The sequence below is a fragment of the Thunnus maccoyii genome, chromosome 9 (genome assembly GCF_910596095.1).
Source record: "Thunnus maccoyii chromosome 9, fThuMac1.1, whole genome shotgun sequence".
Taxonomy (NCBI): domain Eukaryota; kingdom Metazoa; phylum Chordata; class Actinopteri; order Scombriformes; family Scombridae; genus Thunnus; species Thunnus maccoyii.
In genome coordinates, this window is record NC_056541.1 from 25,312,433 (window position 1) to 25,323,311 (window position 10,879).

Below are 10,879 nucleotides of genomic sequence, written 5' to 3' on the forward strand. Positions count from 1 at the left end.
AATGGTCAAAGCAGATGGCCGCCCACTTAGAGCCCAGTTCTGCTTGAGGTTTCTTCCTGTCAAAGGGGAGTTTTTCCTTGCTGCTGTTGCCAAGTGTTTACTCATGGGGGAATGTTGGGTCTCCGTACATTGAAGAGTACAGTCTAGACCTGCTCTATGTGACAAGTGCCCTGAGATAACTTCTGTTGTGATTTGGTGCTATATAAATAAAATTGACTTGACTCATTATTACTTTGACCCTTTGTCCTGTTACCATGTTGACTGTATCAACAAATTTAAAGTGAAGTCATGTCCTTTCTCTTACCTTTATTTCAGTATGATGCATAATTGTTTTCTGTTACTGTATTATTGTCACACATGTTGTAAGTGATGCTTTCTATAAATAAAGTAATGGGGGGGAAAAAACCTGAGATAAACTGAATCCTCCTCAATCCCCCATTTATCCCTTATCAGGGATAAAAACATAAATCCGACCTGGTGACAGTGAAGAGGATGCTATTTCACAGCTCGGTAATGGGTAGATTCCTTCACAGATATGATTTTATCATGTTAAATAGAAGTTAAAGATCCCCTGCTGCAGACATGTTTTAAGATGTACTGCATATAAAGTACTCAATTTTGCATAATAATTTGTGTCTGATATGGTTTTTCCACATAAAAGTTAAATTATCTCACAGAAACTTTCCATTTTCAGCAGATAAATGTGAAAACAGCTTTAAAGTGTCAAACCCTGCACATACATCACTCTGCACAGTGGAGCTCAAACATCCGACTGAAGGAACAAGACATATAGCCTGTTAATACACACAAATAGTTTATTTACACTCAACTTTATATTAATATCTAGGCCCCTACATGTACTTCTATTTATATTTTGCTTTTTTGCACACACATAGTTTTTTATCATGTCAATGTGCATGCACATAGTGAACCCCCACTATTACTGCCCCTCTCTTTCTCACACTGCTATGTCTGTGTTTATGATTATGGTTTAATGTTCATGTTTATTGCTTATTCTGCTGACATCTGGACCACATTGAATTCCTTATACTCGCTACTTGGCAAATAAATCTGATTCTGGTTCATCTTTAGGCCGACTGTTGAAAAACAAACCAACAACAAAACTTAATAACATCAACAATGAATATGCATCTAGTTTGTTTATTGATGGTCACAACCAATAATCTGCATAAACAAATTCTGATGATTACACATTTTTTTAATGCAATCAATCAATCTACCAGCCAACATCCATTTGTTACAGCATGTAACAACTACAATGACTGTTCAAAAGCTCAGCACTGTCACACATAGTTTGAGTTAAGTTACAACATATTCACCACAATCATGTATTAATCATAAATCATATAATAAAACATGTATCAATAGATATGTATTAATCAGGTTGATGATCAAGAAAATGCACAATAGTTTAAACAGTAAATGATAAATACAAGTAATTAATCAATAATATACAAACTCTGTATACTGTATTATGTTGAAATGATCCAGTAATCTGGTCCGTGCTCATCACATTGTCACAGTCAATATTGTAGATCAGTTGACTTCATAGATACAATCTGTAGCAAAAAGGAAACATTTTTTTAAAAATTAATTTTAGTTTTTTGTTTGCTGTTGTTTTTTAAATTGAATCCTAATGAATATCTGGTGCAGAGGGGAAGAAGTACTCAGAACTTTTACCTACTTAAAAGCAGAAAAAACACAATGTAAAATATAATAAACCATTACAAGTGAAAGTCCTGCATTCAACATTTTAGTTTAACAAAAGTGTATAATTATTATTAGTTAAATGTACTTGCAATATCAAAAGTGGAAGTACTAATTATGCATTTCTACTGATTATGTTTTACAAAATCATTTTGCAAAAAATATCTGCAGATTAGTAATAATTGCTGTCAAATAAAAGGAAGTAAAATAATAAAGTACATTTCCCTCTCAGCACTTGAATAACATACATTCTGTGATGTCATTATACATTTTAGTATGTAATATTACCACAGCGGTTATTATGTAAGTGCCAAAAATATTAGGAAAATATTTTTCTATTTGACATATTTACCATCTGCGGCCATTTCTGTCAGAGTTGAAAATCTGAGGGGAAAAGAGAAAATACTTTGTAAAGTGTGGCAGACAGACCAGAGGGCTGTAAAACGTATTCATGGGATTAAATGAGTTTATACAAGTGTTCAAGAATTTATTTCAACTGTAAAACCAACATGGCAGCAGGTTATGATGGTTGCAATAATCATATTAACCACTAAGTGTCACCCACACATAACAATATACATTCACTTCTTCACAATTTGAAAGTGACACTTGTCTTGTAAATAGTATTTCTTTTGAGCCTAAATGAGGAACACTTCGTCTGTGAATATTAATTTAACATAACACTTGATTCCATCCAAGAAAGTGATTTTTTTGTTTAAACACTGAACTCTATTGTCTCCCATATTGTGAGCATCTACTTTAAATGCACCCTCTGTGCTTTCTCTTGTAACAAATGACCAAATCTGACCCATCCATTACAAAAAAAAAAATACAAAAAGAGGTAAACCTTGTGTCTGGATGAGCCACATCATCGTAAATATCATCGTCCTCGACTGTTTAAAAAAAGGAAAAAGATCAGTCATGATTAAATAGATGCCTTATTATCATATTTTCATATTTCAACACATTTAAATTACTTACAAGCAATACAAACAACTTACAATTTTGTGCCTCAAGCCTACTAAAAAAGAGAGAAAACATAAAATCAGCAAGAGACAAAATGTGTGACTGAAAAACTTTACATTCGTTTTTTATCTCTCTAGATGTTTATGTTGTGTTAAAAGGCATCATGTTTACCTGTCAACTAGTGCCCCGATGTCATCATAATCGTCAGACTCTGTGTCAGACTGAGTCCCGTCTTGCTGTTTTAAATCATTGTCAGTCTTCATAAAGTCATCTGAAAGAGCACAATACAATTCATAGATCTGTCCAGTTACTGCTGGGATATTATCTATACTGTATTTGCCCAACACCTATTTTTCTTTCTGCTTTACATTTTACAAATGAGTACAAGGAGTCTTTACAGTAGCCCTCCATATTCCTGGCCAGCAGTTTTCCCTCTGGTTTACCTGTATTGTGGATGCTCTTCTCTCCTCTCCTCTTCCCCCTCTCAGTCACATTAACAGGCCATTTAATCTAGTTGAGGAAAAGGAGACGTCAGTCATCAGTTTTTCACTGTATGTTTGTTCACACTGGGTCTTTGTTGTTCAGATGTTTGTAATTTGCTCTGCACAATGCATGGCATTATAACATGTGAAATTGCTGATATACTGGTGTCACGGTGTATCTACATGTGTTGGTATATTGATTTTTTTAAAACGAAATCCAGAAAGTAGGTTTGTGCTTTTATCTTCAACTTCTTCTTTACTTCTTGTTCCTTCTTTTTTGATGTTGTTTGTTGTTTTTCCTCCTCTGAGCTTCCCTTTAGCTCCTACTTATCATTATCATTCCATCAAATTTTGATTAAACACACCATTGTGGTTCAAATGTTATACAATGATAACATTTATTGAAGCCACTTACCACCCGTTTCTTCTCTGGGACTGCACCATGGTTTGTGTCCTTTTTTCCACTCTTACTTTCTCGATGGTTTTTAGATTTCTCTGCCTGTTCTGTCCTGTGGAAAGATTAAAAATAATCATGTTTTTACTCTTTAGCTGACAGTAAAGAGGAACATGAGGGAACATGCTTCCTCTCCATCCTGGATGCCTCAAGAAAAATGATTTTTGCTTTAAGGAGGGGTCATGTAAATTCAAGTAAGTTACCATATATAGTGCACATTATTATGTCACACATGAATTTGTGTGCAGACAGCTTCTCCAGAAACAGAACCTTACAGATGATCCTTACCATATTTTTTCAAGTTCTTTGTTCATTTTTGCCCTCAGATTTGCCTGTAGAGAAAAAGGGTTTAAAATATAATATAATATAATTGCTACAGTATTTACTCTAAGCACTGTGGGTTTCCAACAACAATCTAACAATAGCAGTAATTACCTCTGTCCTACTGGAAGGATGTCCTGTGGAGACAATGGAACAAGTAATTCAGTGACCTTGTCTTTTAAGCGATTTAATTTGCTTTTGTGCGATAGGACATTTTAAACAATGAACACCTGACTGATTGAAACAATGATGGATATATTTAGTGAATTGTTTTTAAAAAGGGAACGTGGTGGAGGAACCTTTAAGGGGAAGTAGTGAAGGGTTCATGATGCAATCATCGTAGAGCTCCTCATCGACCGATTGTTCTATCGAGCTCCTTGATTATGGAGAGAGATTGTGTTAATTTAACATTTTTAGACAGATCGGAGCAGACAGTGTACCCGCAATTAAAGTCCCATTTGATCTGACTCTTTTCAAAGTAACAGTAAAGCACAGTGTACACATCTCAGCTCTACAATATCTCCACTTACAAAGCGGCTTCATGGTTGGATGGCGGGCATGAATGTAAAGGTGGAAGGGCAACAGGACGTGGAATCTTCATCCCTGGTCATATTACAGAAAAATGCCATCATAGTTTAACACTCTATTGAACATTCAGATGCAGTTTACATTTTTAAAGAAGCAATCGTTTAACAGCATTTATCACTGTTTCTCACCATCAGCCAAAGACATTCTATTCCTTCCAAATTGATGAATGTCAATACTCGGAGGCCTGTCAGGCTTTGGAGGAGGACTTCCCAGAACAAACAAAGCAGGAAGTATTCTTTTCTTGAGAACAGAGGGGTCGGTGCTCTCCAGATGAAATTTATTGTGACTTCCACTTGTTGTTATATGGTTAAGTTTCTGGGATTTCATCACCAAATTGTTGGGAAGACCAGGCATGGAGGAACAGGCAGTGTGTCTCTGTGTTTTGGCAGGTTTAAATGATTGCGCTCTGAGCGATGATGGCTCCACATTCAGGATGGGGGTAGCTGCGAATATTTTCCTAAATTCAGGCTTAGGAATGTGAGAGCTGCTGGTTGCATCCACAGCACCTGGCAGATTCCCCTCAAGAGCAGATATTCTTTCTTGAACAGAGGACTCAACGCAGACCTTTTGTCGGACAGCCAGTTTACTGGAAGCATCTTGCACAGAGCTGCCTCTCGTGTTGAACTGAGTCATTAGACCACAGATGTATGCTGTATGTCTTTCCTGTAAAGAAGAAAATGAAATCATTTCTGTTCAGTCTAAAAATCCTTTGAGCTTGATTTCACTTTTTAAATGTCCAAACTTTTTAGGAAAGGAAAAAAAGAAGAAAATCCCCAACTGCTAATATAAATGTTACATCAAAGATCATCAGAAATTTAGAAGACATTATACCATAGTGTGTAACAAGCTTGAGCCTAAATATTAAGATTACATGCACACTTAACAAACTTGAGCCTAAATAGCCTAAATAAAAGATTACTTGCACACTTCAGGAGGTGAAAAGATGAGAAAATGATGTATAAAACATTTCAAAACACAAATGGCAGAATTGCAGGAACAGTATCTTTTGTTTGAAAAATGAATCAGTAACCACTCACCTGATGTTTGCATGTAAGCGCTGTGTATATGTCTGTGTGGCCAGAGACTGTGTGTGATACACTTGTTCTCTTAAAATGCTCCACCTGCATAGGAAGTAACTCACCCACCAACTCGCATATATTACTAGCATGTAAACTAAAAACAAAATGTGTTCAAAACATATAACAAATCTGTGATTAAAAAAAATGCACAATTTAATAGTTAATCACATTTGAAAGTCTATTTGGAAAATATAAAAACCTTTGGATAACTACAATCCTGTGTCTTGTTTGCAAAATAAAATGCAGATGCGAAGCAAGCAATCACTGACCACATAGGTTTTGGTGTTGAGAGACTCAATTCTTTCTCTTGAGAAGAGGTGTTTGAGCAGAAGATTGGCTGTGTGGTAGGTCTTTTATAAAGACTCACTTAATTCAGGTTGTGGGAGTTAAGCTCCATTATTTCTCAAAGATATAGGTTCAGTTCTTTCCAGCTGCTTTTTCTTTTAAACTATAATTTACTGAGAAATTGAAAACACAACTTGGCACATCATTTTCATTTTCTTTTATATATTTATTTATACTAATTTTTAAAGAAATTTGGTTAAGTACGAAAAAAGAGGTTTCTAGCCCTTTTTGGGCTGTCACCACGGCCCTGATATAACTTCTGAACCTGAGGCTATATGGTTGAAGACAAAACCACAGCTTGCTTGAGTTATGACCTACATGAACACTCATGCACTTACAACACAGTAAAAGTGAAAAATGTATCTCATAGTACTCATATCTCATACTAATGTATCTCTCTTAGTATCAGTCACCTACTAACTACAATCTGGCATGAGTGTAGAGAGGAAACATCAAGGTATTAAAGCCACTTTTCATCACTGCACATTCATATCTGACCTCAGACAGGAGGGGATTGTGTATTAACATTAGCGACTGGGAACACATCTTCTATATGTATGTTTTAAGCCTTTGGATATATTTTCATACTAGCATTTGCACATTTGGCCATCAGTGGTCCAATCTTCAGCGATTCATAATTCATAAATCCAAATCAAATTAAAAACCAATCACCACTTTATTTGAGTCTCCACACATAGCAGTAAAATGACTTCATATCTTCAGTCAAGCTAAAACTTTTCTCATAAGAAGGTCTCTTTCAAGTCAGCGAGGCGGCAGATATGAGAGCGTCGATGTCCTGTATGGCTTTGGATGTTCTTTGAAGAGCCTCAGCAATGCAGCTCTCATTCACTGGCTCATGAGTCACCCCTTCTGCAGAACTATCTTCCAGTTCTGCACATCTTTTCTCACTTCTCAGCAGGTAGCTGTTCTCCAGCAGAACTGGGCACAGGATGTTAAAGAGCTACACACACATTCTTTCATCGGTATTATCTATGTACGATGTAAACCTGATTACCAGCTGATGCAACACAATAAACATGCTTCATTTGCTAAATTTCACAACAAAAATCAATTGTTGAAGGATACAGTTGAATCGTTTTATCTTCTCCAGTTCTGCAGCTACAAGATCTGACCTGAAGTGAGTGGAAAGTAACATGGACATTATAAACAAGCTGGTAATACAGAAATTAAAGAAATATAATAGGAATGATCAGAAAAATATAACTCACCGACTTTCTACTGTTTCAACAGGTGCAGCATTGGTCAGGTTTACTTCAAGTATTGCTGGTTTAGAAAGATTTCTATCCTATAAACCAAGTAACAGTTAATTAAGAAAACTGAACGCAGTGCAAATAGATATTAACAGCAGTAGTAGCAAAAGATCTGTTCTTTCACCTCTTGTAAGCAGCTGGGTGTGGCGGGGAGCTTCAGTGATTGCCTGGCCTGGTTGTAGCAAGTGAGGATCCTGGAAAACAGTAACGTGATGGTCAGAGAGTTGAAAGAAATATGGTCACCAAAATCATCAGAGTGATGAAGCAGCAGCTTACCTGCTCGCACGATTCACAATAGAGCATATAGAGTACACCTGTCCAGGCACATCAGGTGGAAGACTGTTCAGATGGTACGTTACCTCTTTCACCTGTGGCACAATCCATCGTTAAGACTTTCATGTATTTTAGAACTGTAGCTTCCAAAGGATAACATGCTATTACAATACAGTACATTATATAATAGATACAAGATGAGAGGCTGACATTTACCCTCCCTGACTGGAGCTCAGGCTTGTGATGGGTAAAATAAGTGTTAAGGACACCATTAGACCGTATGACTGATCCATCTCCCGGAGAAACCTCTATGACTGAGACAGCTCCATTTAGTATCCTACACAGAAGACATGCAGGCACAAACACAGTTACAGCATCAACAAAATCATGTAGCTGGATAACTACAAACACAACTTCAGATGAATATTAATGTTGCTCCTTATCTGCTAGATGAGTAAAAAAAAGCAACTGTTTGCTGACAATGATGTAATATGTCATTGATGAGCGTACATTTGTGATGTGTGTTTGTTCTGCCCCCAAGTGGCCAAACAAAGCACTTACTTTAGAAGTATTCTTCTTTTCATGATATAGCTATTTATTTATTTTTGGCCTTTACCAAACAAATAATGCTTGAATTTAGTTTTTAATCATGAGTTTGCACACAACAAAAACAACTTTAAAGGCCCCATTTGGTGTCATTCAAGGTCTCAGACTGGCATGTCTTGACAGTGCTTAAAGACAGAATTCAGAGAGGACTCAAGTTTACTCATGATCTTGTAAAGTTGTGAAAATGCACCTTTATCATATATTAAAAGAACTGAGGAGATCTTCAGAGCCTTCCCTTCATTTTCAAAAACATATTTCAAGGATATCCAAGGCCCTTGTCAACCCTCAAATCCTGCATACCTGTAGGTCACTCCTTGACACCACATCACCTTCACAAGCTCTGTTGGAAAGTCTTGATCTGATTGTTCTTTTGTGGCCAGGGGGTCTTTAACCTTCCACCTGAAAACACACAAGCAAGGACGCTAAAAATATGCTAGTGAACAGTGTTAAATACATGGTTGAAACAGCACCAAATATCTGTTATTTATTTATTTAGTCAACTGATCTATGAACCTGTGCCAGTGAGGTGATGGACACGTGAGAGGCAGTGCCTGAGGAAGGCCAGACCTTCTCTCTCCAATAGTTAATGTGTCTACTCTCCTGTCTGCCTGGCTGAAAAGCCTGTTTCCCTCCACTTCAACATCTTCTGGAGGTTGAGAGAGACGAGCTGTCCAGTGATGGCGAGCCAGGGAGAGAGGGTAGCGCCAAGTTGGGGGAATGGCACAGCAGGAGTGATGCTGGACCACTGTGGTGGACTGGTAAATCTCCTCTGGCTGAAAAGAGAAAGGATGAGAAGTTAAATATTCCATCAAAGCTAAAATGTAAGCCCTGAAATATCACTGAGAAGCATCACCTTTGGCTGAGCAGCGCTGTGGGTGATAATCCCAGAAGAACAGGATCTGGATCTAATTGGCTGATTCCTTCTATTTCCCTCTTTGGTCTCATCATTCCCCTGAAAGGTCAGACTGCTCACGTGCTGCTGCAGCTGACTGACCGGGCTGTCGTCAGGGTCTCTGTTCAAATGCTGCACGCTGCGCTGCTGATTGTGAGTCTGGCTGAGGCTGCATGTGAATTCCACAGAGAATTCCTCACCCGAGGGCGACAGCATCAGCGCAGCTCGTCCCTCCTCCGACCTGACGACGGTCTCGCCTCCTTGTCCGAGCTCAGCATCACAGGAGGACCAGTCAGGCCAGTGCACCTCTGAGTTAATACTGAAAAAAGGCTGCAAGGGAGAAACATATGTAGACACTGATATCATAAACCAGACCTTTTATGAGCGACATACTGGACAATCAGAATCACTCTTTGTACCTTTTTGTGGACAGAAGGGATGAGTTCCTCTGGTAGATATGGTCGACTAGCATATTTATTCCTAAATGCCAACGCAGCTTTCATCAACTCCTGTGAAATGACATCACTTTGAAGAAAATGTGGCGAGCAAGCAATAACACATGACACATAACAATCTTCATCCTAGTCAACATGATTTGGTAGGAATTTGTATGTTCAATAAACAATTAGCGAGGATGATATATCATTGTATTACAGTCAAAGGAATTAATTTATGGAACAACTGTAGTGAGGAAATGAAAACATGTAGCTAGAACATTTAATAAGTTTAAACAAGTGTTTAAAATAACATATTGAATGGATATGAGATGGATGAGGAGATCTGGCATAGTAAGTGATAGATAAATTATCAATAGACTGAGGTTGGTTGAAGTCAAGCGTCTCTTAAATTCAAACAGATCACAGACACAGAGAGTGCTCAGAGTCTCCGTGGAGAATTCTGAAGAAGGAAAGAAATTCACTGGTATATATTGATAGCCTTGGGAGGCGCCTTTAGTTGTTTACAGATTCCCACCAGACCTAGACAAAGCATTACAGAACTCTCCCTTCCACATGATATCCATATGACTTTGTTCTGCTGTTACCCGCGAGACCCTGCCGTCTAGCATATAACATATACATGGTACACAATGCAAGGTAAAGATTTTTCTATCATTTTTTGGGTAAAGGATATGTAGGTTGTTTTTTTTATTTGTGCTGTTTTGTTTTATTCTGACTGTTTAGTTCTTGTTTTGTTTTGAATGTTTTATTTTTGTTTGATTTGATTGATTTGATCGAGTTGTGTATAGTGAACACTGAGGTGGAAAGTTGGAATATTCATGTTTAACATTAAGTTTATTGATAAAATATAAAAAGGGAGGTAGAACTTGATAAGTTTTCACGTCTTCCTACTCCTCTTCAAACATGAAATATTTATTTATGTTGTTTATTGAGAGTTTACTGTAAATGGTTGCTATTAATTTTATTGGTTATTCTTGTTTTGCTTTCTTACTTGGACTTTTTTTTTAACATGTTTGAAATACAAATCTAATCTAATAATAACCAAACCGTGCACTTAATCCAAGCATACAGCAGTTTAAACCTTTTTTAATTAGTTATGATCCCTTATGTCGATTGGTTGGTACCTTGTAAGTGCTGATGGTGAACCTGGTCCTCTGTCGGAGCCTCTCAGTGGGCTGCAGAGGATGTCCGCAGGGGTCTCTGCCTTTCACCAGCATGAAGTCACAGCCACACGGCGACAGCTGCAGCTCGACTCCGTTTCCATAGCGAACATTGACCGATTCATCCTCATACATGACCATCAAACTAACACCGGAGTGTGTTTCCATCGTTTAAACCGCATAGAGACAGGCAACACTTCGCGCTGAAACTCAAAACACAGTAACGCGTCGGTCTACGTCACAGGAAGGAAATTAT

The 10,879-nt window shown here is 37.6% G+C and overlaps 2 protein-coding genes and 1 long non-coding RNA gene across 3 annotated transcripts; all 3 read right to left on the minus strand.

The window, feature by feature from the left end:
- Positions 1 to 1,241: 1,241 nt before the first annotated feature.
- On the minus strand, positions 1,242 to 3,712 carry LOC121904078. The gene is made up of 7 exons (XR_006098169.1): positions 3,592 to 3,712; positions 3,138 to 3,204; positions 2,866 to 2,965; positions 2,730 to 2,749; positions 2,576 to 2,621; positions 2,081 to 2,112; positions 1,242 to 1,580 (listed from the first exon to the last, which is right to left on the minus strand). It is a non-coding gene; the product is annotated as an uncharacterized LOC121904078 (long non-coding RNA).
- A 375-nt stretch (positions 3,713 to 4,087) lies between these two features.
- On the minus strand, positions 4,088 to 5,592 carry LOC121904582. Its single transcript, XM_042422398.1, has 4 exons — positions 5,577 to 5,592; positions 4,668 to 5,202; positions 4,482 to 4,554; positions 4,088 to 4,327 (listed from the first exon to the last, which is right to left on the minus strand). The coding sequence occupies exons 2-4, from the start codon at positions 5,170 to 5,172 to the stop codon at positions 4,225 to 4,227; spliced, it is 681 nt and encodes a 226-aa protein (XP_042278332.1). The 5' UTR covers positions 5,173 to 5,202; positions 5,577 to 5,592; the 3' UTR covers positions 4,088 to 4,224.
- A 1,028-nt stretch (positions 5,593 to 6,620) lies between these two features.
- c9h5orf34 (chromosome 9 C5orf34 homolog) lies at positions 6,621 to 10,879 on the minus strand. Its single transcript, XM_042421594.1, has 11 exons — positions 10,588 to 10,879; positions 9,425 to 9,514; positions 8,967 to 9,335; positions 8,627 to 8,886; positions 8,414 to 8,512; positions 7,724 to 7,844; positions 7,511 to 7,602; positions 7,359 to 7,428; positions 7,193 to 7,269; positions 7,050 to 7,096; positions 6,621 to 6,902 (listed from the first exon to the last, which is right to left on the minus strand). The coding sequence occupies exons 1-11, from the start codon at positions 10,789 to 10,791 to the stop codon at positions 6,721 to 6,723; spliced, it is 1,611 nt and encodes a 536-aa protein (XP_042277528.1). The 5' UTR covers positions 10,792 to 10,879; the 3' UTR covers positions 6,621 to 6,720.